The 27,286-nt window shown below is 37.6% G+C and overlaps 1 protein-coding gene across 4 annotated transcripts in view; it reads left to right on the plus strand.

Moving 5' to 3' along the window:
• The window catches only part of MYOM1 (myomesin 1), a 136,687-nt gene that overhangs the window by 25,102 nt on the left and 84,299 nt on the right, over positions 1–27,286 (plus strand). For all 4 annotated transcript variants that reach the window (XM_077900166.1, XM_077900167.1, XM_077900165.1 and 1 more), the window contains exons 3-10: positions 5,186–5,326; positions 6,561–6,900; positions 7,836–7,993; positions 15,967–16,059; positions 17,752–17,840; positions 17,950–18,012; positions 21,773–21,937; positions 24,267–24,428. In XM_077900166.1, coding sequence (XP_077756292.1) covers positions 5,186–5,326; positions 6,561–6,900; positions 7,836–7,993; positions 15,967–16,059; positions 17,752–17,840; positions 17,950–18,012; positions 21,773–21,937; positions 24,267–24,428 — 1,211 coding nt within the window. The remainder of the gene's footprint in view (positions 1–5,185; positions 5,327–6,560; positions 6,901–7,835; positions 7,994–15,966; positions 16,060–17,751; positions 17,841–17,949; positions 18,013–21,772; positions 21,938–24,266; positions 24,429–27,286) is intronic.

Below are 27,286 nucleotides of genomic sequence, written 5' to 3' on the forward strand. Positions count from 1 at the left end.
CTGTATTTTCTCCTGAACTGTGATAATTTCATAACTTTGTGAGTAAATTCAGGAATAGCAAATCACTGTGGAAGTCATTATGGGCAGTGTGATATGGTATTATGGTCTCCAGAGTGGTGTGTTCACAAAGGCAAACCATGGAAATATTAGCACTACTTTTTTAAAAAAAAATCAAATTTGGTCTTTAAATATTTCTATTGATTGAATGTTTCATAAAGTATAACTATTTATATAGCAGTATATGTGTATAACTTATAAATAAACAATATAGGTAGATACCCCCAATATTTTTGGATTGGGAATACTCAATCACAAAAGTCAGAGACTGGGATCCCTGGGTGGCGCAGCAGTTTAGCACCTGCCTTTGGCCCAGGGCACGATCCTGGAGACCCGGGATCGAATCCCACATCGGGCTCCCAGTGCATGGAGCCTGCTTCTCCCTCTGCCTATGTCTCTGCCTCTCTCTCTCTGACTATCATAAATAAAAAAAAAAAAAAAAAAAAAGATTAAAAAAAAAAAACAAAAACAAAAGTCAGAGACCACTGGTAGAGTGGTAAGAACACTGACCTAAAGGGTACTACTCCCACTTCAGCTACAAACTTGCTGTGTGAAAAATGGGCTGGTTACAAAGGTACTCTATGTCCTCTAAATCTATAAAACAAGGAGCTTGTTGTAAATATCCTTGAGATCTCTTCAGTTCTGGGATTTTATAAGTGATTTTGTTCTTTATTTTCCTGTCCAGTATAATTATTACATTGAAAGAACAGAAGGTTATCTTTTGTTGTTGTTGTTCAGTATTTGAATTGGATGAAGGTGTAAGCCTGTTTCCGAGTTCCTGGAATATTTCCAAAGACAGCTCTCTGTACCTTGGCTACATTCCATCTCTTTGATGTTGCTGACTGTAGATATGATGATGCCATACACACTATGACAGTTCTTTAAATTCTGTTAAATTTAGGCATAAATTTCGGCAAAGGACATACCCCAGTTAGTAGCAGAGGGCAAAACTTTGTACATAGACACAGTTACATATATGCAAGTGCATACGTGCACACACATATAAATCCTTAACTGTTGCTTAATTTCATTGCCTTCATAAACTGAAATTCAGAAAGCTTCAAGAAAGCTTCAAGCTCAGTACACAAAGAACATTAATTGTAGTTTTAATAGTTAAAAGATCCAAATAGATCCATGCATATCAAGTTTAGTGTCTACTCAGAAACTGACTTATGAGATAGAGGATTATTTTCAAAATTTAGATATAACTTAAAACTCAAGAGGTTGGCAAAACCTTATTTCACCTTTTAATTTTTTTAAGATTTTATTTATTTATTTATTTATTTATTTATTTATTTATTTATTTGACTGAGCGCAAGTGGGTGGTGTGGGGCACAGAAGGAGAGGGAAAAGCTGCTGAGCAGGGAGCCTGATGAGGGGCCTTGATCCCAGGACACTGGAATCATGACCTGAGCCAAAGGCACTTAACTGACTGAGCCACCCAAGTGCCCCTATTTCACCTTTTAAAAAGTTTTTTTATTTAAATTCAATTTAGTTAACATATATTGTATTATTAGTTTCAGGGGTAGAAGTTAGTGATTCAATAGTCGCATATAATACCCAGGGCTCATTCCATCAAATGCTCTTCTTAATGCCCATTACCCAGTTACCCTATTCACCACCTTCCACCCCTGCCTCCAGCAACCCTCAGTTTGTTTCCTGGAGTTAAGAGTCTCTTGTGGTTTATCTCCCTCTCTGTTTTTATCATATTTTATTTTTCCTTCCCTTCCCTTATGTTCATCTGTTTTGTTTCTTGAATTCCACATATGAGTGAAATCATATGGTATTTGTCTTTCTCTGACTGACTTGTTTTGCTTTTTATTTCACCTTTTGATTTAAATTCAAAGGAATTTAAATTTTACATATTCTTCTTAGAACATTCTCTTCTAAAAACAATATTCAACTTTAGAATTCAATAGAATAAGATGTTAAACTTCATTGTTCATGGATCATAACAAAATAGACTTTTGATGTTTTTTTCTTCAAATAATTAGTTACACTGATTATTACATAGTTCCTTAAAACTTTGTTTCTCTGACTTAGTTTTGTTTGCTATTTTCAATAAGGAGTTATTGCTAAATAGTCTGTTGGCCTACTATTATATTTCATCCCTTACATGCTCTTTTTTTTTTTAAGTTTATTTATTTATTTGAGAGATTGAGAGAGAGAGAGAGCAGGAGCAGGAGAAGCAGAGGGAAAGGGAGAGAATCCCAAGCAGACTCCCTGCTGAGCACTCATGGAGCTCAGAGCTTGATGTGGGCCCTATCTTACAACCATGAGATCACAACCTGAGCTGAAACTAAGAGTCAGCACTTAATAGACTGTGCCACCCAGGTGCCCTGCTTTTTTTTTTATTATTATTAGTATTCAAAAGTTTGAAGAAACTTTAGAAAACATAACAAAGGTTTTTTTTTCTAAATATACTTTGGATTTTTAAAATAATACTATATAATATAAAATATCATAATGCTTTTTGTGAAATTCTTTGTTGCAAATATCATATGAAATGGAAACTGATAATAGTGCCATGAATCTTTACCATAAAGTTCAATATTAAAAACCAGCTGCTGTGATTTACCTATGAGGATGGAGTAATCACATTCTGGCACATTCTATATAATAAGTGCATCATTTTAAAGATTTATCTTAATAGGAAAAATGGCAGAAAAAAGGAACAACAACACAACACAAAGAATGACAAATCATAGCTGTTTCCATGTAAATAGATGTTGAAAATATGAGCTCACGAGAATGACTATAGGCACAGAATTAACATAAAGAAAAAGAGCAAAGAACAGAAAAATGAGAACAAAATGAAAAAATGCAAGTGTTTTATAAATAGAAAGAAGGAAACTCTTAAACTCCAAAATTGATTTTATTTTGCATGGTAATGAATTAAAGAGGAGAAGGAAAATACCACTTTAAACTTAGACCTGTATTAGCACAGCCTGTACTTTGTCATCTGCTGGGAGTATAGGATGCAGTCATTTTGCTGCTGCCTAGAACATGCAGCCAGGAACAAATTTCACTCAGCCTTCCAATTGGTAACCAATCCTCAACCGTGAATTCAAGGTTCTAACCTTTAATTTTAGTGCTGATCATAAACTAGGACTGAGATATTCACCACAGGGAAGGAGCTAGTTAGTGGGAGAGGAAGAAGTTTGCCACTTTATTCTGGGGGATCAAAGGCAGTAGCCCACCTTCTACCCTCCCCACCACCACCACCCGGTCCAGAGCCACTGCACTCTCCTATACTTTCTAGAAGCCCTACAGTTCTGTGCTACTTGTTTAGCAGAGGATAGATTTACTTGCATTATTATGTGTTCGTTTTGCACTATGTGTATATTTGCCCTGTCTTCTGCTTTTGATTTAGGTCATCTCTTCGCTTTTCCTAATGCCTCTCAAAGATCGAAAAAGGATGAGGTTTGGATGGTTTGGAAGGTGTTTCTGTTTCAGCTGTTTGCTCTTCTCATGACACATCATACACATGCTTCACTTTCTTCCCAAATTTTCTCGAGACAAGGGGACTTTTTAATACTGTTTTATTTTAGAATTATTTCAAATTATAAGGATAGTACAGAATTCTGGTAGACTTCCCTATTGTCAACATCTTTCATTACAAAGTAGACAGGGGCTTTTAATATGAGTCCACAGATTATTTTTTTTAAAGATTTTATTTATTCATGAGAGACAGAGAGAAAGAGAGGCAGAGACACAGGCAGAGGGAGAAGCAGACTCCATGCAGGAAGCCCAGTGTGGGACTCAATTCTGCGACTCCAGGATCACACCCTGAGCTGAAGGCAGATGCTTAACTGCTGAGCCACCCAGGTGTCCCAGAGTCCACAGATTAATTTGAGAGTCCATGAGCTCCTGAAATTCATGCCCACTTGTGTATATATATATATATATATTTTTTTTAAGATTTTATTTATTCATGAGAGACACAGAGAGAGAGAGAGAGAGAGAGAGAGAGAGAGCAGAGACACAGGCAGAGGGAGAAGCAGGCTCCATGCAGGGAGCCCGACGTGGGACTCGATCCTGGGGCCCCAGGATCAGGCCCCGGGCTGAAGCGGCGCTAACCCGTTGAGCCACCAGGGCTGCCCCCACTTGTATATATTTGAATGAAAATGCATTTCATTTCATTCAAGAACCACACAGATTAAGATTGCACTTTTGGATTTATCAATCCTTTGCCCTAGGTGCAATATATGTATTCAAGTTTCCTGCCATGCTAATACATTTTTAAATTTATTTAGCACACTATCTACCTCCAAATGCACATTTGCACAAATATGCATGGGCGGATTTTTGGTACAACAGAACTGACCAAAGGGTTCTTTATCACATCCCTGTAACTCTCTGAATTACTAAACACTATGTGTTCACATAAAATATATTAACTCTTGTTTGAAGTACTCAGTGTTTCTTCTAAGAGAGGAGTCTGTCTATACTACATAAAGGTCTCAAAGTTTGAACCTTGGGTCCTGCATCAAAATGGTTCGGTGGGAAAGGGAGAAGGACTCCCTATCCAGAACAATTTATATTTTATCAGTCTCCTGAAAAGATTTGGATAAAACCATATTTATAGACTTCCTAAGTTTTGAACATTAATTTAACAGGAAAGGGTATTTGGAACTATTACAAAACATTACTGTTTTCTCTTGAAACTTTGGGGGTGGTAGATAACAAAGCTATGAAATTACAATAGACCTAATTTTCTCTTGTGTCTACATAGAGTGCATTGTATGAAGTCTTTCTCATTTCACTTAAGTTCTTTTAAAAAATTTTTTTTTATTTTTTATAAATTTTATTTATGATAGTCACAGAGAGAGAGAGAGAGGCAGAGACACAGGCAGAGGGAGAAGCAGGCTCCATGCACTGGGAGCCCAACGAGGGATTCGATCTCGGGTCTCCAGGATCACGCCCTGGGCCAAAGGCAGGCGCCAAACTGCTGCGCCACCCAGGGATCCCTCATTTCACTTAAGTTCTAAAGATGAAAGATATTATAACATCAGAAATCCAGGATTCTGTGAAACCTCCCCCAAGTTAAAACTTCTGTGCATAAGCAGTTTTGAATATTTTCAATGCTATTTTTGCTTATTTCCTAATATTAGGGGTTTTGTTTCAGACTTACAGATTCCAGTCTGATGTTAGAAGATTATTCATCCAAGTTGAGCCCCCAAGCAAAGAGAGCCAAGAAGAGCCTTCTCTCTGGGGAGGAGAAGGAAAATTTGCCAAGTGACTATATGGTGCCCATTTTCTCAGGACGGTATGTATGCATTCTCTTCCTGGCTTTAAATATTTGAAAATGAAGAGTAAATGTCAGGTAATAATAATAATTGCAGCTGATATTTATTGAGCACTTAACTATACTGATTGAGAAAGATGTAAAGAACCTTGGAACTCGGCACTTAGGGAGACTTGTTCATTGTGAAAATCTGCCATCACCAGGATGGCTACATGACAAAAAAGAATGATCGAGAACTTAGTTCTAGTTATGTAACTGATTGAAATTAGGATGAGAGCATTGGGATGCTAGTGATTGGACTCTATATATAGTCACTAGAATAGAAAGGTTAAAAACCATAAAATATTGGATGAATGAAAAAATTCAGATGTTATGTTTAGGCAGAAAGAAGCCATTGTGGTTGCCAATGTGGTTTTAATTATTATTCATTATGAAGAAAAAAATCTTAGATAACATAGACTAAGTAAAAGAACGGCATCATAATTTGAATGCCTGCTTATTTGATATTTTTAATGTAAAAAAGATTACTATTTATCTTGAGGCAAACTTCAAACAAAATAATCATGAAATCACAAGTCCATAATGCCAAATTTCTGTGTTTATAAGGTAAATATTTGTGTATGTTCTTTTTTTAAAAATGTAAACTTTTTTTGAGTTATTATAATATCTAGAGGAATCTTGAAACCTGTTTGAGACACCCAATTAATATTTAATGGGAACCTTTGGAACCTTCCCTGTTTATTTTCCTTTGAATTTAGATCAAGCATGCAGTCCCATATCAGGATCACAGGCACACAAACAATATATCATCTTACAATATCATTTTTCTGGAAGGAAAATCATAAGTTAATCTTTTATTGTAGACTCAATCCTATTTAAATACCCTAAAGAAACCAATGAAATGACCTTAAGCAAATATCTAATTTCTCTGAGCCTTGTTACTGTATGTCTAAAAAACAAATGATAGAGTTTACCACATAGGATTGTTGTGGGCATAAAATGAGATAATGTATGTAAACAGCACTTGGCGACACCACAGTCATGGTAGGTATTATTATTGCTGTGACCATTACGGGTTAAAGTGATGATCACTTCTGAATCGGAAGCTTTAACTCCTGATTTACTAGGTTTTTCTCTGTCAGATTTTCTTTGGGTACAGTACACAATGTCTAAATTCTGATACTTTAAACTTAGCTAAATTAGGCAATCCTATCACTGCCATCCACAGTATCCATGTTTTGCTCTTATATTTTAGCCAAGTGCATGTCAGTGGACTTACAGATACGGAAGAAGAAAGAATTAAAGAAGCTGCTGCTTATATAGCCCAGAGAAATCTTCTTGCTAGTGAAGAAGGAATCATGGCATCCAAACAGTCTGCAGTATCCAAACAGTCTGCAGTATCCAAACAGTCTGCAGTGTCCAAACAGTCCACGGTATCCAAACAGTCCACTGTATCCAAACAGTCTGCAGTATCCAAACAGTCCGCGGTATCCAAACAATCTGCATCCACTCTTCACCAGGAGGAAGCTTTTGAGAAGAAGTCAAGGAAGGTAGCAATTCGAGAAAAGGCAGAGCACCTGTCGCTGACAAAAACAGTAAGAACAGACAATTTAATATAATTTACAAAAGCAAAAATGTATATGATATTGTGTGTGCCTATAGATTTATTTGTTTCGAATGAAGAAAATATGTAGTCTTACGGAGAAACAAAACTAAAGAAAACAAGGAGGAAAACATCAAAATGTATGAGTCAAAGAAAGAGGTAGTAGTTTTATTTTTTATTTATTTATTTTTATTTATTTATTTTTTAAAGATTTTATTTATTCATGAGAGCCACACAGAGAGGGAGAGAGAGGCAGAGACACAGGCAGAGGGAAAAGCAGGCTCCATGCAGGGAGCCTGACATGGGACTCGATCCCAGGTCTCCAGGATCAAGCCCTGGACTGAAGGCGGTGCTAAACCGCTGAGCCACCCAGGCTGCCCCAGTAGTTTTAAATTCCATGGAATTTTAGGTTCTACAGAAATTATTCTAAAGAACCATAAGAAATCCACCTTAGGGAAAGTAAAATATGTTGCTGAGGTTTAGAACATAAAAAATGGAATGTATCTTTTTAAAAGGGGGAAGGAGGGGTGCCTGGGTGGCACAGCTGCTTAAGCGACTGACTCTTAATTTTTGGCTCAGGTCATGATCTCAGGGTCGTGAGATTGAACCCCGGGAAGAGTCCTGAGTCAGGCCCCATGTGGGGTTCTATGCTAGACACTGAGTCTGCTTGTCCCCCTTCCTCCCCCAGTACCCCTCCCCTCTGCTTGCTTGCTCTCCTTCTCTCTCTCACTAAAATAAATAAATAAATAAATAAATAAATAAATAAATAAATAAATTTTTTAAAAAGGTGGTGCAAAGAGAGAGAAGGCATTTGGTCTAAATAGAAAAGTAAGCCTCCAAGTGGAAAAATGATAATTTGGGTTTTTGTTATTTTAGTAGCACGGAGTACTTTGATTTCATAGAATTTTGATTTTTTTTTTTTTGTAGTTAGAAGAAACTGAGGCATTTCATAGAAAGTTGAATGAAGATCATCTTCTCCATGCTCCTGAATTTGTCATTAAACCTCGTTCCCACACTGTTTGGGAGAAAGAAAATGTAAAATTACATTGCTCTGTATCTGGCTGGCCAGAACCTCGTCTCACCTGGTATGTTATCTTTATGGAACCTACTCATAGAATCTATTACACAAAATAATTTTACCTCTAGTGAAAATATTTGGTATTATGAATATGCAAGAGTCAATGAAAGCACCTGTAAGTTTGTATAGATTTTTTAAATAGTGAAGAAAAGATACAAGGATGAATATTTTATGAATGAGAAGAAAGAACAGTCTTGCATATGTTATGAGATATTATATAATACTTCATAATCCTGTTATAAAAGGCATCTTTATCTTACTTTAAAATATTAAAGTGTAGTCAACATATTTACATACAAAGAAAATACATGGCTTATGACTGCTGTGGGCTATAAAATTTAAATAAAAATTTGCTCCCATATAGTATAGGTATTACTTTGTGACCAGAAGCAAAACTTTTTAAAAAATAATTAAAACCCAGAGGGCTTTATCTCTGCTACTCGCATGAGTTGGGTCTCAACCTGTTTTGTAAAGCCAAGCAAAAGAGGGAACTGGATGGAAAATATTACTCAATAGGAGGTCTTAAGAAATTTTCTTTCCATAAAGAATAAGCACCCGTTATCTCTTTCCATCATATATCCTATTGCAATTGTCAATGACATCATGGTCCCTAAAATTCAAACTTTCTGTTCATATGTCATGATACCTGCCACAGACAGCAGAAGTATGAAAATGGTAGAACCAACCTACAAAGATGTTTTCTGTTTAATTCCCTGACACAGGTATTTTGCATGCTGTTTTCTTATCCTCGAGAGTGTTGGTAAATGTACCCTGTGTTGCAGTATAAATGCCACACAGAATGTCATTGCAACCTGCAGAGGGCCTGACTCTTCCTTTCTGGTCCATTATCTCTGTTGAGCAGACACCTGGCTAGTAGAGGTGACTGACAAGGAACATATTTCAATGAAAATGAAGTTTTTTTTTTTAAATCAATTTACAAGCTTTAAAGTATAAAGGTATACTACATGAAGCTAGGAATCAATTAATCTTGACCCCACCTTTCTCTGTGACTATGGAGTTGTATAGTTTGGCCTATCAAAGGGACATTCTCTCTTAAAAAACATTACTTCCCACCTCAAAAAGAAATCTAAACTTTCCAATTGCAATGTGTGAAGAATAACAAATTTTCAGCTCTAAGAAATATTATTTGACAAGCAAGAATTTTCAGCTCTTAGAAATATTATTTGATCAGCAAGAAATTCCTCTTATGAATTAAAATGTACTACTCATAAATGAATAATTGAATGAATAATAATAATCAGGTAGATATATTTATTACACAATATTCTTTTTTTCCCCTGCTTTTTAAAAATTAGAGTTAAAGGTGACTTTCAAAAGGATACAAAGCAATTTCTGGGCAGTAAATACTAATTTCTTAAGTATTTGTTTATTCTGCTAAATACATAGCTGCTAGAATACAATACAACCATGCTGTGTATCACTGATAGTGTTATTGGGCAAGAGTGATATGTTTTCACAGAAGCAGAGCTCAAACTCTGTCAGAAATGAAACTCCTACATCATGTCGTGTTGGCTGGAAAAGGAGTGATTGAAAAAAAGCAAAACATAGAAAAATTCCCCACAAAAATATGAGATGCCTGAATTGTCAACTCTTTGAGTTCTAGTTAAATTGTAAAATAGAAATGCTGTCAATTTTCAGTTTTCCTCACTAGTGGAGCTGAGAAGTAGTATGACTAACTCCCCAAATCTTTCACATCTGGCTTTGAAATATTTTTTCCCTAACATTGAACTTCATGTCTTCATTTTAAACAAAAATGAAGACACAGACACAAGATTTGTTTCAGGAACAATTGGGAAGCTGTTCATTTGCTGAAACAAGTCTTCTCAACTCATCCTGCGCATCCTCTAGTGCTTGGAGAAGACGACCCCATTCTTTATAAAATTCTCCCCGTAGAGATAGATCAGAGCATTTCTCAGAAAATCCTGTTGTGTTGCAGGCCAAGTGTAAAGCAAATATGAAAACAAAAGAACCATGGACCACCAAGAAAATAGTTAACTGTACTTCAGAGAGCAAGATTTGCCCCTGGATAAGGCTTACATTTAGACAGTCATCTCGCAGATAACTGAAAATTTGCTATGGTGGTAAGCAAGGTCAGATCCAGTTTTGTGGGGCATGAAACTCATACAATTTGGGGGCACTCTTTACTAAAAATAATGTTAATATTATAAATTAGGCAGTGAGCCTTGAGGAGACCCATGACGGTGAGAGACCCTGAAGCTTCAATGGCCTCCAGGTAAACCCACCTCTGGGAGTAAACTTCTATGTGGGTATGCTGCCTTTTAAAGAATAATAATTAAATGAAGGTCTGATTTACTTTGTAACACTGATATAGAGCATACAATCTTCCATAAGCAGTCTTCCCCTCAATGAGCACGAGACCCACAGCACAATCCAAGGTTGTCAGTGGTTACTGGGCCTGACACCGAGTACCAGTATGAAAGAAATAATTAAGGATGACCTTCCTAAATAGAAGGAGGTAAATTATGGGAACAAGCTTGTGACAAGGCTTTCTACAGTCATGCTGCCTCCTCTTGTAGCTGTTAGGTCCTTTGCCATGTTTTTCAAGGGCATATGTGCCTGGGGCTGACTCCCTTAGAGCCCTTTCCAAAGAGGGTTAAGTTTCAACTTTCCACTAAGCACCCTCAGGGCTTGGGAGTCCCTGAGGTCTAACAAATGATATGAACAGGCAGCAGCTGTTCTTTGGCCAATCCCATGTACTGACCAAGTATGTCTAAGTGGAATCCACTAAATGACAGGAGTACATATCACTCATCAGGGCCAGGTGCAGAGACACCAAGGAGCACTATCCTGTTCCCAAGTCACTTTAAGAGCAGAAGGAAACCTGTTTCAGCATCAGGGCCGGTAGAAAAGTTAGTTGCAAGGATGTTTCTGCGCCACCACAGTGAAATCCTCCTGAAGGAGGATATATGTATATATGGTTAAAAGCTCCAAAATTGTTTTACTTAATTTAATAGGTTATCATCACATAATGACTTGTATAACAGGCTATATTTTGGTTTAAAAGAAGAGGGAAAAAATTAATGTTTGTATTTGTTTTACTTGCATAAAGAAACTCTGGAAGGATTCAAAGGAACCCAAGGATAACAGTTATCTGTGGGGAATGAGCTGGGTAGGAGACAGACACATTTGAGGAAGGAGACTGTTCCCTGTGTACCTTTATACTTTCTGGTTCCTGGACCATATAAATATATTGCCTATTCAAATTTTTAAAATCATACAAAATAGGGGAAAAGAGAAAAGTTCTCTTTTAAAAAAGGAAAGAATTGAGTTAATTTTATATGTCTTAAAAAAAGAGCCAGACTTAATTGGATTTCCAGTTCTAAGTCTAGATCAATTTTGTCAATGAAAATCTGGATTGTAATCTGTGGGGAGTCATGCAAACTCACTGGAACAATGTGTTGGTGTTAATGAGTAGCAATTCATTCGTTCTCTACTCACTCAACACCCATGTTTTTGGATCTGTCTGTGAATACCAGGCTAGATCCTCCAGTGGGACACTTAAAATACTTGTTTGGAATTCTACACATCGCCCCTGAAGTTATTGTCAAATAGACACTTTTGTCATTAGGCATGATAATAATTCAATACCTCAGAATAAAATAGTATGAGAAATGTATTTCAGGAAGAGTCTGGAGACTTGAAAAAACCTTATTCTGTGTTTGCAAATTATGAGAATTTATAAATTTCATAATAGAATCATATGTTGAATTTGTTTACAAGATTAGAGTTATTCACAATGCTACTTAAATTTGGCAATTACTAAAAACAAAAAAAGATTGGCAACTACTACCATATTATCTTTGGAAAACAACCTACATTTAACATGGTTTAAAATTAAAATTATTTATAATTTATAATTACTTCCCAATGTAAGGGTTCAGGGTTTTATTTTAGATTTTTATTATTTATTTAAGTCCAAAGTCTAACCTAATGGGATAGATCTCTCTCAGCCAACTGGTTTTTAAAGTGGGTAATAGCTATTTATTAAAAATATAAAGTTGGATTCTAAGTTGTAATCACAGTTTGTGGTGAGATTCAACATGTTAGAGATCATTTTGGCATACATTATTTTTTTTATAGAAATTAGAATGAAAAAAAAAAGAAAAAAAGAAATTAGAATGAACTTTTTTGCTTGACCATGCTTTACACTGCCGAAGAGCTTTCACTGTAACCCCTTGTTATCCAGTCAGCCCAAGATCCAGTCATTTATTCGGGGGAATGAAGTGTGTGTTTTACACATATAAATGAAGAATATTATTCTACAAATACTTACAGTATAATGGAAGCTCATTAACTAATGAGTAGTTCATAAGCTCTACATGAAAATGGTAAGGAAAATGGTGTACATCTGGATATTAACTAGAATTTCAGAAGCCTTGGGGTGCTTGGTTGGCTCAGTTGCTTAAGCCTCCAACTCTTGGTTTAGGCTCAGGGTCATGATCTCAGGGTCCTGAGATTGAGCCCATGTCATTGTAGGGTTTCCCGCCCAGCAGGAAGTCTGCTTCTCCCCACCTTTCTCTCACTTTGCTCCTCCCTCCACCTCATGTACTCACTCTCTCAAATAAATAAATAAATCTTCTAAAAAAAAAAAAAAAAAACGAAAAGAATTTCAGAAGCCTTTTGACAAATAACCCCAGAGTGTAGATTACGCTCCAAAATTAGCCTCTGACTGGCCTGTTCGGAATTTAATTTTCCAGAAATAATAAGCTCTGAAGAATATACAGAGCAGGCCAAAAAATCTTGTCTTCTTCCCAGACTTCATTCTGTAGATAGGCAATCTCAAAGTGACCCCATATCTGAACAACTAAGTGAAGTTCTCAGAGAATAGAATAGAATTGCTTCCTAACTCAGTCCTTGTCTGCTGCTTTACAACAGGCTTTTCTTACACTGACATCTGGAGTTCCCGAGGAAAGACTAGAAGATCCTCCAAGTGTTGTGTGTTGTGCGCATGTAAATTTTAAACCAACTTCTTGTGCCAGGTGGTCACATTAGAAAAGTCATGGGTATTTAGCTGGGGGAAGGCATTAAAGTGCTAAGTCGGGTAGTGCTGGAGAGCAAGGAAGGTGAAGCATCCCTGGGAGCTGCAAGATACTGTTTTAACTCAAAGTTTATGGAGATATGAACACCATTTTTGGTCAGAAGCCAAATCGAGTGTCACTAGATTGATTGCTCCGTACCACAGGCCATAGCCTTCGGTGTCATATTTCTCTTCTTATGCTAAAAAGAACTACCAAGAGCACCCCAGCACATGAACAAACCCAAGCAAGAGGGAGCTTTTGAGTCAAGTGTGAAATGACTGAGACCAATTTATTCTGAAGAACATGCTAATTAACTTGTTTTACTCTGTCATTCATCAAAACAAGGAATGTTTGAAATTAGGAGCAGCTAGCAGATTTCTTTTTCTAGGCCATCTCTGCTCAAATAGCCCTGTCTGCCTGGAGCCCTGTGATGAGATGGCCGGCTGAGGATGCTTTGGAACTGGCAGGAAACAGCTTGCACTTCTGCTGTGGGTGGGGTAGAGGGTTGTACCTCTCCACCTGCCACACAGCTGTGGTTCCTCAGCCCATGCAACCCTCTCATTTCACATCTGAGGGAACTAACACACAAAGAGCCTCAGTTTACCTTCTTGGCACGAACTTATTTTAAATTATCCATATCATGAAGTGCATGTTTGCCAGAACTCTGTGCCTTCAGCCAAACATTATGAAGCCACAATTAACCTATTGTTACACAATAATACTGTTTAAGCCAATTTAACAAACACTGGGTGCCTAATATTTGCCCATGACTCATCCTTCCTTGAGAGTAGGAATAGAATAAATATGGATCAGACCCAACCCCTGTCACCACGGCAATGACAGCTTAATTGAAGAGACACATATCCAACCATAATCTGATGAATGTTATGTATCTTGCAGCTTGAACCACGTAACACTGGTGTAGAGAGGCAGGAGTAATTAATATCATGTGAGATTTCAGGGAGGAGTTTATTGAAGAAATGGTATGTGATCTGAACCTCGAAGGATAAGCTGGGATTTTGCTAGGTGTAGAAGGAAAATGACGCATTTTTAAAAGTATAGAACATGAATATATCTTTAGTGAAATCGGGAGTGTGTGTGTGTGTAAGCTGGGAAGAAGAAGGAACTGACTGAAGATTATTTTCTTTCCTGCTCTCCCTTTCCACCCCGTTTTGGGCTCCCAAACCTCATTATAACCATTTCTAGAAGTCTGGAGAAATAAAATGCAGCTGAACAGAAAATAGTAGGAAAATGGAAGCATCATATGTTGTCATGAGCCAGACCGTTTGGGTTCAAATCCCAGTTCTGTTATCTAGCTGTGTGAACTGGGGCAAGTTATTTAATCTCCCCATGCTTTGGCTTCTTCATCAGAGAAATTATGTTAAAAATAGTGCTACCTCAGGCAATTATTGTTAAGGATTGAATTTTTGTATTCTTGTTTTTAAAAGATTTTATTATTTATTTAACAGAGAGAAAGAGAAGGAGAGAGCTCACCAGCAGAGGGGAGGGACAAAGCAACAGGGAGAAGCAGATTCCCTGCTGAGCAGGGAGCACGATGTGGGACTCCATCCCAAGGCCCTGGGATCATGACCTGAGCCAAAGGCAGACATTTAACTGACTGAGCCACCCAGGCGCCCCAGGACTGAATTTTCTTTTTTTTTTTTTTTTTTGAATTTTCTAATCTATGTGTAAACACCTAGAACTTTGCGTGGCTCACAGTAAATGCTCTGTCTCAGTTGTGATTATTAGTATTATTTATATTATCCGTGCACATGAAGTGGGGTGTTCAGAGGGAAAACAAATGAAATCTAGCTCTTCTTTTTGTTTTTTTGTTTTTTTTTTGTTTTGTTTTTTGGTTTTTGGTTTTTTTTAGCTCTTCTTTTTGGACATTAAATGTCTCCAGCAGAAAAGCCTCATCTGGCACTATAGTCATTGTCTATTGAGGGAATGAGGACATGGTGAAGAGTCAAGGTGCCCCTTCCAGACTTGCGAGATATTGTCTCAGGAAGGGCACCTACATGTAGCTCTACCCTCTGAGGGCTGAGAGGCTTAACCAGGAATGGAACAGTCAGAAAAAGGCAATCTCTCAGCTTTTATTAGTCAGATTTTTTCCTTCATGATTAATATTTAAGTTCTTCCAAGCTGAGAGTCATACTTGCTTTTAACAGAACAAAACACTTAAATATAATGAACTTTCAAAATACAATGACTTTGTTTTTAACAACATGCTAGAATGTTAGTGGGAAGAATGTTTTGCTTTCATCCTACACAGAGAGCCAACAATAAAACCCCCAACACAAAGCCTTCCTTTCTGTTCTGTCAACAATAGACAAGTTTTTCTTTAGGTCTTTGATTGAAGTATAATATACACACACAAAAAGTACATATCACATATAAATGTAGAGCTTTGATGAGCTTTTGTAGACTGCACACAGCCACGTGACCAGCACCCAAATAAGAAACCAAACAATATCAGTTGCCCAAGATGCATCCTTCATATCTGTTGTCTACACCCCAGGGAAATCACTCTCCTGACCTCCAACAGCAGTAATTTGGTCTTTTATGGTGTTGTACTTTATATAAAAGCAATCATTATACTATGTACTCTTTTGTGTCTGGCACTGTTCATTCAACATTGTGTATGTGAGACTCCACCACATTGTTATGAATGGTCAACTCCTTAAATGTAATTTTTATGATGGAGAAGAGGAAAGTATGCTCATTGAGAACTTTTATTGTATTTATAGTGTATTTTATTTAATCTGCCATGGATTTGTATTTATTCAATAGGTGCTGCTGCTAACCTCAGTGCCATGTTTCCAAGTGTTCTTTCAAGAACAAGAATCACATATGTGTGTGCTTTTAATCATAAAGCTACTTACATTTCAACTTACTTTGCCTTGTTTCCATCATCTTGTAGGTATAAAAACCAGGTGCCAATAAATGTCCATGCAAACCCTGGAAAATATATTATTGAGAGTCGATATGGAATGCACACCCTGGAGATCAATGCGTAAGAGGATATCAGGATCCATGTGTGTTGTGTGACAGTTGCCTGGGGAGGCATGTCAGCACTCCAGTTAACAACAGCTGTCCCCCTTTTTTCCCAATGCAACATGATCACAAAGTGATCTTACGTTTGAATTTAAAGATGATGAGAAAAAAATTAACTTGTATCTTTTAGTTTATCCTTTTATATACTTGGGAGTTTTTCTTAGACATTAGTAAGAAAATAAGTTACATAAATAGGCATTTATATTTAGTTATCCTTCCACACTCCAAATCAATATCATCATCATCATCATCATCATCATCATCATCATCATCCTTTCTTTGCCTTAAATTAGCAAAGGCCATGGAGATTGTGGTGGGTGGCAGTGAAAGTAAGCTGCACTGGAATAAATTCTCTCCTTCAGTTCACCAGGAAGTGTGGGTAACTGCGCCCACCCTGTCAGCCTGCAGATGGAGGCAGGACTGGACTGAAATGTTTTTAGAGCAAAATCCATAGCAAAATTTTTAAGTCCTCAAACATTGATTGTATCTCTTAATATGGTTTTGAAATCCAAGCCTGGTTATGTGGATGAAAAAGTTAAGCTCACACCATGTTCAGTTCACATGGAACCATGACATGCTGAGATGTCAAAGTAAAATTTACATCATTCTTATCTAAATTCTCTCAAGAGAATTATAGCCTTCCCCTCAGATCAGAGCAGGTCACACATGTGATACTGGGTTTCAAGCAGGACCGTGGGGTTCTGTGACATTTGCCAAACACCGACCTTGACCTAAAGTCATTTCAGTTCTGCCGGTGGATGATTCTGCTGAGGCTGTAGTGAGCTATGTGGTTGCTTTATAATTAAGTAGTTATGAGAAAGGCAACCATATTGACCTTCCTGTAAAATTTCAATGAGAAGTTTTTACAAATGACACTAAATCCAGAAGGTCAATGAAAAACACAGACACTGGCATGATAAGACACAAAACGACCTGCTTTGATATCTTAGCTTGTTCATCATCTCCAGGAGATCATTCTTTCTCTTACTTATTAAACACATCCTAATTTCTGTATTATAACTTATAGGAACTTCCGAATAGCACTGCTATGTTGTGCTGTGGGCTGAAACTCCAAGTGTGACCTGAATCTTAGCTGAGTTGAGAGATAAACACCGTATTTGTACTTTGAAGCTAGAACGCCGAACCACACATTAGACAGACCTGGATCCGGCTTATAGCTCAGGGAGGCTGTGAGAGTCCATAAAGAGAGGCTGTGTCTTTCCCTCCCTGTCGCCCTGTGGCCCCCAGACAGAAACTCTCCTTGAGGGAGGCCAGCAGGAAGTTTGTACCCCTGGGGTGCTCTGGGTAGTTACCTGTTCAGACATCTGCTCCTGACACCGCTTTAGACCAGTTGATCATAATACTGTGCTATAGTTTATGCGCTTAATAGTTTATTGACATGTTTTGGGGACATGGGCTAAGGTCACAGTGGACTATAGGTATCTTCCTCCCATACTGTGCTGCTGGCCTGAAATTGTAGTAGTTATCTTGGCGTTGTGTGAAATCCCACAGAGAGCTAGATCAGAGTTAGCTTCAAAAAGTCCCCATGAGCCACGTGTTAGGCTATGATTTGCAGTGTGCCTTGTTAGCAAAGAGATCCTTGATAGAACAGCTTATAGCGATGGTCACTCCTTTCCATCTGTTCTTTCAGATGTGATTTTGAAGACACTGCCCAGTACCGGGCCTCAGCGATGAACGTTAAAGGGGAGCTTTCAGCATATGCTTCAGTCGTGGTAAAGAGTAGGTTTGCTGGACTTGTTTTATTCAAAGTGTATTTTTAAAAAGTTATCCTCATTACTAAAAAATAAATCAGGGAGCAGTTCACATGCATTTCTGCTTTCTTTTCTAGGATATAAGGGAGAGTTTGATGAAACTCGCTTCCATGCTGGGGTTTCCACCCTGCCCCTCAGCTGTAAGTTTAAAAATATATTTGCTAAGTGTCATCCCTATTCAAAATACAGCAGAATAAGCCATTCTATAATGCTGTAACAAAAGATAGGATTATTATAATATATGCTAGTATGTACATAATAGCTATCTATGCTGGGTTTAATTTTCAGATTCTTTGATTACTATTCTCTTTCTGAATATAACCATTTTGTTCTGGTTTTATGAAAGCCCAGATATGATGAACTAGAAGTGACAAGTACTTTTAAGTCTTTCTGTGTTAAACTGAAAAAGATCATTACACAAACCTGTATAGAGTGATTTAACCATGCACAACTGCCTTCCCCCCAAAGTCTGTATTGAATTAGAGCATTCAGATCAGCATCACCTCCTAGAGAAATCCATGTCTGACTCTCACTGCATCCCTCCTCTATCCAGTCAGGGTTGGGTGTCCCTGGTGAGACCACAGCACCTCCATCAGAAAATCCATTACACTGGACACCATTAACTCTTATGGGTCTTTTTCTCCCACTGGCCTAACAACTGCTTGAAGGCAAAGCTAGACCTTTTATCTCTAAACCCCAGTGCCTGACTCAAAGTAGATGTTTGATAATGAATGAATAAATACATTAATTTGTGAAGTGCAATTTAAAATGAAGTCTAGAGGCGCCTGACTGGCTCAGTCAGTTAAGCATCTAATCTCGATTTCAACTCAGGTCATGGTCTCAGGGTCCTGAGATCAAGCCCCGAGCTGGGCTCCACACTGGGCATGGAGCCTGTTTAAGATTCTCTCTCCCTCTCCCACAGCCCCTCACCCTTCACTCTTGGAAAATAAATAATTAAATGTCTAAATGTGCTTTAATAACATCCTACTAAAAATATTCTGATCTGTGGCAATTTGTGAACTTCAATCATTTCACCCATATCAGAACATCTTTTCATAGGAAACAATAAAAGTAAAATTCTTATGGTTGTTCAAATAATAAGATGCTTATGGTGATAAGACTGAAAAAGGTAGTAAAGCTTAAACTTATTTTCTGTACATTAAAAAATAAGTGATAGTTTTAAAAATGCTTGATGAAGGTACTTTTTCATGGGTCAGTTTTTCACCTTACTGGTTAGTTTGATGTCTGTAGATGACCTATCCCATCTTGGGATATTTAATATTTTAATATTCCAAGTTTTAATCTTTAGTATCAATGCCGTGGGAGGGGATGATGGGCAGGAGTGATGAAGAAACAAATCTCAACTCATGTTTTTCTCCTATCATTTGATGTATACTGGTACAGAATAGTTGAAAATCCTGAAACTATGACTTACCTCCCATTGTCCCTGAGACTGGTTTATTAATCATTTACTTCACAATCATCTGAATGTATTCTGCTCATTCTCACTGCCATATCATCATCCATATTTCTCCCATTTCTCTCTTCTCCATCAAGCTAGAGTCTAAAAGCCCAGCTCAGCCTTACTTCTCTTGCTTCTTAAATTTTGTCCAATTAAGATCCTCCTCTAAGCTGGTCCCTGAGTTAGTACATTGTTCCCAACACAAAAAAAACAGAGGACTTTTATTCATTTACTCAACTAATATTTATTGAGCATCTGCTATGTGTTAGGTACTGGTTTAGTTTTTGAAATATGCTGATAAATATCAGAGATAAAGCTCCCTGCCCTTGGTTCTGTTCCAGTAGTTAATATATGTTGATCAGTTGTACCAGAGCATACTAAGACATTTTGTTATATGCAATGATCATTTAACACTCTCCTAAAGTTTATAAAATAGATATATTTTACCTGTGCTATCCAAATGAAGAAATAGTTTTAGAGAGGTTAAATCATGAGACAAGACCCCCATAACGGTAGAGTGACTATAAGTTGGTCTTTCTAACTCTAAACCATATTCTATTTTTTTAAGGGAGTGAGAGAATCTTACGCAGACTTCACAGCCAGCATGGAGCCCAAGGCAGGGCTCAATCTCATGACCTTAAGATCATGACCTGAACCAAAATAAAAAATTGGACACTTAACCAACTAAGCCACTCAGGTGCCCCTCTAAGCCATATTCTAAAACAGGAGTTGGCATTTTCTGTAAAGGACTCTTGTAATTTGTAAACTATAATTTGTAAATTGTAAATACTTTAGACTGTGGACCAGATAGTCTTTCTCACAACTACTCAACTCCACTATTGCAACATAATAGTCACTGTAGACAGTAGGTAAATAAATTAGCATGGATGTATTCCAACAAAACCTTATTTATGAACATTGAAGTTTCCTATGACTTTGCACATGTCACAAAATATTCTTCTTTTGATTTTATCTCAGCCATTAAAAAATTGAAAAATTATTTCTCATGGTACAAAGCAAGAGGCAGTCCAGATCTGGCTCATAGTTTTGCCAAACCCCACCTAACCCTTATCTCTATTTTGTAATCCTTATCTTTACTCTCTAAGGCAGCTTTGGAGCTAGCCTAGCTTCCCAGACAGCAAGGTCTGATCGAGTTATTTCACTTTTGATCTCAGTGGGACATCATTATATAGAAGTGGGGCAGATGGAACCTTTGCCTCAGAGAGTTGTTTCACTATTAGTGGATGTCTGAGAAAACACAAATTCAAGGCAATATCTTGTATTGCTTGAGAGCACAGGTTCTGGAAACAGCCTGCCAGTGTAAATCCTGGCTCTGTAGGGTCATTGTGGGCAGTTTTTAGCCTCCCTATGCTTCTGTTTCCTCATCTGTAACACAGAGATGATAATGGAACTTAACCTGAGAGAGCTATTTTGAGGTTTGAGTTAATAGATAGTTAGCACTTGGAACAATAGTTGGCACAGGTTGAACTCAATAAATTTTAGCTTGCATTTTCAAATTAATTCTAAGAAGTGTTAGGAAGAGAGATGAAATATGAGAGAAAAGGCCTAAATTTTAGAGTCAGGCATCTATGGGTTTGAATATCAATTTCATGTGTAATGCTTTTTGAAACCTGGACATTAACTGTGTATTATTTTTTGTGAACTTCTACACTCTCATCTGAAAGAGAGGAAAAAAATATCTGTGCTATGGGGTTTTTGCAAGGATTAGATGACATGTCAAATTCAAGTACATGGAATGATAACCCATTAACTTAATCATTATTTTCCCAAACTCTTTTCTCTTGAGGAAAGAGAAAATAACCAGGGAAGGTTTGTGATGCAGGTATTTACTCAATTTATAAGCAAGATATTTCTAAGAAAAATATTTGTTATAGTCACACATTTTCAGTTTGACATTTCTTATAATTTTTTTTCTTACTCAGATTATTAAAGCCACTGAAGCAATAACTTTTTCCTATAAGTCAGAAAACTCTATTTTTATGAGTAATTGATATGGCTATTTGTCTGAAATATAATATTTCATAATATATTTGTGGAGGTTCTCATTTCTTGTCACAGCAGTTGAGTTTTAAATAAACTAGGAACCTAAAAAGTGCACATATTGTGCTAAGTATTTAAGTCTAAGCTAAATGTGATATTCATTTACATTCTATTTAAAGTATTAAGCCTGACCTTTAAATTTTATTCATTGCTATAATAAAAATAAACATTGAGCATATCTGACCAATGAAGCAAGAATTTCCATTTCACATCATAATATATGGGAATATGCTATGTACTTCTTTACAAGACTTAATTTTTGCCAAGATAATTCATTTGATCAGTGTTTGTTGTGACTGCTTATTACAATGCTAGTGTCTCTTTGATGAGAAAAAACAAATTACTGATGCTCTGATGCTTGTTTTTGTTGTACCCAGTTGCGGTGACTCCTTATGGTTATGCATCCAAGTTTGAGATCCACTTTGATGACAAGTTTGATGTGTCTTTTGGAAGAGAGGGCGAGACAATGAGTCTAGGCTGCCGTGTAGTTATCACTCCTGAAATCAAGCATTTCCAGCCAGAGATCCAGTGGTACAGAAATGGTGAGCCTTCATGATGAATTCTCACTTAGGTTCTTATTCACAGAAGGTGCTTATTCTGGGGCTGGCACCAGAATATGAGTGTCCCTAAGACTGCAGACCTATTTATCAAAACTGGCAGAATTTGGACATTAGAAGGCATAACCTACTGGATGTTGAAAAAGTTTTTGTTAAAAAAAAAAAAGAGAAAAAATTTTTGTACATACATCAAAGTAGCAGAACTTTCACAATATATTTGTGGAGGTTTTCATTTCTTGTCACCAAGTATTCTGTGGAAAAGATTACAAAATGCATTTTTGTAAATTACTTACATATTCATTTTATAAGTTAATTTTATTTAGTAAAATTAAGGGAAATCCACTGAAGTCCAGTGGGACTATGGAGCCTACCCCTTGACCCCTGGGCATGATGGGCAAGGAGCGACAAGCTCAACAAGCAGTTGGCCTCAACTTCAGTTGTGCACACAGGCGCCTGCTGCACTCTGGAGCATCTGGGGCCAGACTGAAGCCAGTAATGGCAGCAGCACTGTGGATGGTGAACATGGCTCTAGGAAGAGGAGGGGCTCCATGTGGGAGCAGCATGGGAATCTATAGTCAGAGCTTGCCAGCCTGCCCCTCCTTCCCCAGAACTCATTTCTATGGGATCTGCACAAATACTAAATACTAACCTGAGCATCTAGACAGGAACTACTGGCAACCAGGTGGTAAACTTTGTCAATAAAATATTACAAAATAAAAGCATGTATATAGACATTGCAGTAAAGCATATGAGGCAGTTGTTGGAATTCTTCAGAGTTTAGAATCCCAGGTTTTGAAAACTGCTATTATTGCACAGCAGATATTCAGAGGCTTAAAAATATAAATTAAGCTTAAAGATCGTCGCATTCAATGAAAAAGAACACTATTTTCATATGAAACTGTGGATGAAGCAATAATAAGGGAGATAGTTTTAAAATCAATTTTTCCTTGTAATTGAAGATACAGTGATAGAATGCATAAACAGACATTTGGATTATATTATATCAGTATATCATTTTCAGTCTCTTGTATAACTTCCATAAGTCACAGAACATGCTAGGAAAAATATCAAAATATTATTATGTAAAATTACATTTAAAATTGAATTCAGACTTATGTGAAACTGTTCTATATGGAGTCATAGTTTTTTAGAAAGTTTGTTCCTTAAGAATCATTAGCTTTAGAGTACTAAAATTTATATTTTTAAATACTCTATCAGAAGGTTAACCCAATGTTAATTTTATAAGAATTTAACTATATAATATTATAACTATGAAATATCTTAACAGTCGCAGTAACAGTTGCATCAGCAGAAAGATCCTTCTCAAAATTAAAAATTTTCAACTCATTTCTGGTCTTGTATTTGCAAAGAGTGACTGAGGTTACTTTTTTTTTTTTTAAGACATGTATTTGAGGGGAGGTGGGGGGGAGGTGCAGAGGGAGAGGGAGAGGGACAAGCAGGCTCTGCCTGAGTGCAGAGCCCGTTGTGGGGCTCAATTTCATGACCCTGAGATCATGACCTGAGCAGAAATTGTGAATTGGCCACTCAGCCGATGGAGCCATCCAGGTGCCCCTCAATTATATCGACTTAAAATGAAGTTGCCAAAATCTGATGACCTAATAACCGAATTTGCAGAAAAGCAAGCCAGAAATATCTTATTATCCATCAAGATATTATATTAATAAAAAATTGTTTTGGTATATAAGATTATGGCCTGAAAATATTATTTTTTTGTAATTTGTGTTACCCCAATCATATTTTATATGTAGTAAAATATTTTTAGAGGAAAAAGCCTTATACTTTAGTACCTGTAATTGTATTTTTTTTCTCTGCTTTTTGAACAGGAGCTTTGCAATTTCATTTTGCCCTGGACTCTGCAGATTATGTATCTGACCTTGGTCCCATCACTTTTGATATAGTATTTTTTACCAATGTAAGCATGGCAGGATGACTCAAAGCCTAGAGACTTCCACTAACAGTCAAATAGTTTTCAATATAGAAGAAGAGGCAGAGAGGGGCACCTGGGTGGCTCAGTGGTTGAGCGTCTGCCTTTGGCTCAGGGCCTGATCTGGGGTGGGGTCCCAGGATTGAGTCCCGCATTGGGCTCCCTGCATGGAGCCTGCTTCTCCCTCTGCCTGCGTCTCTGCCTCTCTCTCTGCGTGCCTCTCATGGATAAATAAATAAAATCTTTAAAAAAACAAAGACTAAGAAGAAAAGGCAGAGAGAGAAGGAAGGAGGGAAGATGGGTGGAAAAAGAAAGGAGCAATGGGGGGAAAATTCAGTTAATTTTCTTACTTTTTAAAAAAATTTCTAGGAGCACCTGTTTCTCCATCCAAATGGGTGCAAACACATTGGAGCGGAGATCGAGCCACACTGACATTTTCTCATCTCAACAAAGAAGATGAAGGCCTCTACACAATCCGCGTACGAATGGGAGACTATTATGAACAATATAGCGCCTATGTCTTTGTCCGAGGTAAGACCTATCAAAAAACAGAATACCTAAGAATGTTTAAAACACCGAGGCCAAATCAAGTTATTCAAACACGGTTTTCATAATGATGAAAGAACATTTGAAAATTCTTCCAGAATACATGGCATAGGGTTATTAACTTCCAGTAAAATTCTACCTAGTATAAAAAGGTTAACCCAAAGGCACCAACCCAAAGGTAATGAGTTTCTGGACTGTGTTACTATCACTTAGTACCTTCCTTATCAGTACCTTCCTTATCTTCAGGGATCACCAGGGCAGCTCTCTACAGGTGTTTGAGTAGAGACACTACACCCTAACAATACAAGAAGCCATTTCAGTTTATGGAAGCTGCAATAAAAAAGTGATGTGCAACTGGGGGACTTTTTGATTTCTATTTCAGGAAGCAAATTTATTATTTCACTGCAGACCCCTTCTTTATAGTTTCACCTTTAATGATCGGGGAAACAAAGTGCTGCAACCTACTCCTTAAGGCAAGCCGTTTAAGTGTGTTTTAGGAGTCTATCTTTCTTCAGCTGTATCTTGAATGGATTGGATGTATAGGGTGGGAATGTTATTGCTACGTGGGATACCAGCACATTTGGAAGACCACTGACACTTTCAAGCTATAGAGGCAGTGCTCTGTGTTCTCTTCTGTGATGGTTAGTCAGGTGTGGCCACAAGAGGAGACACAGGAGAGGCTCAGGAAGACAAAGTTTATTACACTCACAGGTTTTAGAGACAAGGAGGTACAGCACACCACACAGGGCCACATGAGGAAATATCAGCATAGGTCCAGTTGGTCAGGAGGCAGAAGGGGCAAGAGGGAGGGGAGAGCTTAGGCCATGGCTTTTATTGAAATTTGTGGGAAAGGCAAGGTAGTTCCAGATAAACAGTTTAGGATGGGCTAGTTTGAATAATTTTGGTGGACTCTAAGCTATAGGGCCTGCTACCTGGCCCTGGGATGATTAAGGCAAGGGAATATTGCCTCCTGGGGTGCACAGGCCAGATAGAGGAGGTGTGGCTCTGGATTGGTCAATTTTCATATCAAAGTCATGCTCCTGGCTGAGCCTTTGCTATCTCCAAGAATTAGCTAGCCCTGGGAGGGACAGTGTCTCCCCAGTCAGAAAGGTTCTTAAAGTGACAAGACATCATAATATACAGAAAACTAAAATATAAGCAATACAGGAGAGTTACTAATTTTAAAAAATCTCTTGTGCACTAAATAGAATCATAAACTCATAGGAATTTTGATCAAAATGGAACTTTAGAGGTCAGGTGTCCTTAACTGGGATCCACAGACTCCCAAAGGGTCTAAGATTAGAATTGTATTTTGATATCTTTAGTTTCTTTGGCAATCTCATGTATTTTATTTCACGCGTTTGAAAGCATTATTCCGAGAAGGGGCCTCTAGACTTTCTTTGTCAGTTGGCCAACGGAGTCTATAGCACAGAAAAGTTGGGATTCCCATTCTGGTCCAACCCTTTAATTTTAAGATGCAGAAACTGAGGTTCAGAAAAATAAAGCTTCACAGTTAGTTAAAAGAAGTAGACCGAGGATACAGGTCTTCGGATGCCTCCCCCAGGATTTTAATTAGGGTATAGGCTAAGCTCCTGAAATGAAACAAAACAGTTTTTATTTCTCTCCCATGTCTATCAGTGCAGAAATAGGGGTGTAGTTCAGAGTCCCAGGTCCCATCTACAATGTTATTCCACTGGCCCCATGGTTCTCTCCCATGTTCCCATCCCAGCCCATGGGAAGAGGAGAGAAAGGAACTGGAGGGAAAGATGCAGAGTTGTATACATCACTTCTGCATGGTGAACACTTAGCCACACGCACTTATCTCACAGTGAGGGAAGCTAGGGTGTTACGTGTCCAGTTGGGCAGTCATGTTGCCTGCTAAAGCTGGGGCTTCTAGTACTAAAAGGAAACAAGAAACACGGATACTGGGGACAGTTAGCAGTCTACATACACCCACAGTGAACAGTAACAATTTTTGAACTCTGCCCCAGAACAACAACTGATAAAGACACGTGAATATCTACATCTTCTGAAAATGTATCAGATTTTCTCCTGCACAAAAGTATTGTGGGAAAATATCACTGAGGGAAGAGAGATGCTAGGCTCTGGAAAAATCTTCACAAAGATGGACACACTGAAACTCATCAGCAAGTAAGTTTGTTTAGACAAACCATCTGGATAAACCTGACTAAATAAGGACTGAATAAGCAAAGCCTTTGCCTCTGCTCTCAGTTGTCTTACCTAAACTGGACAGTGTCTCTAGCGACTCAAGAAAAAATCCCACAATTATGTCATGGTGATTCTTTTGTGGACTTTTTCTGGGAACTTTGACACAGTCTAGGGTTTTCTCAGTAACATTTCTCAGCGCCTGTATCCAGAATTGTGGCTCTCCACCAGTAGGCCAGGCTTCCCATATACTAACTGTAGACAGGGAGAAGGCATTGAAATTTGAAATTTAAACTTACACTAGTTTTCAAATCCACAAAATAAGGAAATGGAAAGACTCTAAAATTTACCAGATGTTGGTATGAGAGAATTGAGAAGATAAATGGGAAAGACAAAATTGGAAAGACAAATTTCAATAATTGTTTTGTGAGCTTAAGAACCATTAGAAAAATATTTCACTTGTAAGTTTATTTTAAATGATATATTTTAGATTCTTTTTAAAAAACTTTTTAAAGGTATACTTGCTAAACCACAAGATTCACCGATGTTGAGTGGATAGTGCTTTTAGAACATTTACAGAGTGTGCAACATCATGTACAGTCCAGTTTTAGAATATTTCCATCACCCCCAAGAGATTTCTTGGCCCATTCCCCACTGTAATCCTCAGACTAGCCTGT

Source organism: Canis aureus, chromosome 6 (genome assembly GCF_053574225.1).
Source record: "Canis aureus isolate CA01 chromosome 6, VMU_Caureus_v.1.0, whole genome shotgun sequence".
Taxonomy (NCBI): domain Eukaryota; kingdom Metazoa; phylum Chordata; class Mammalia; order Carnivora; family Canidae; genus Canis; species Canis aureus.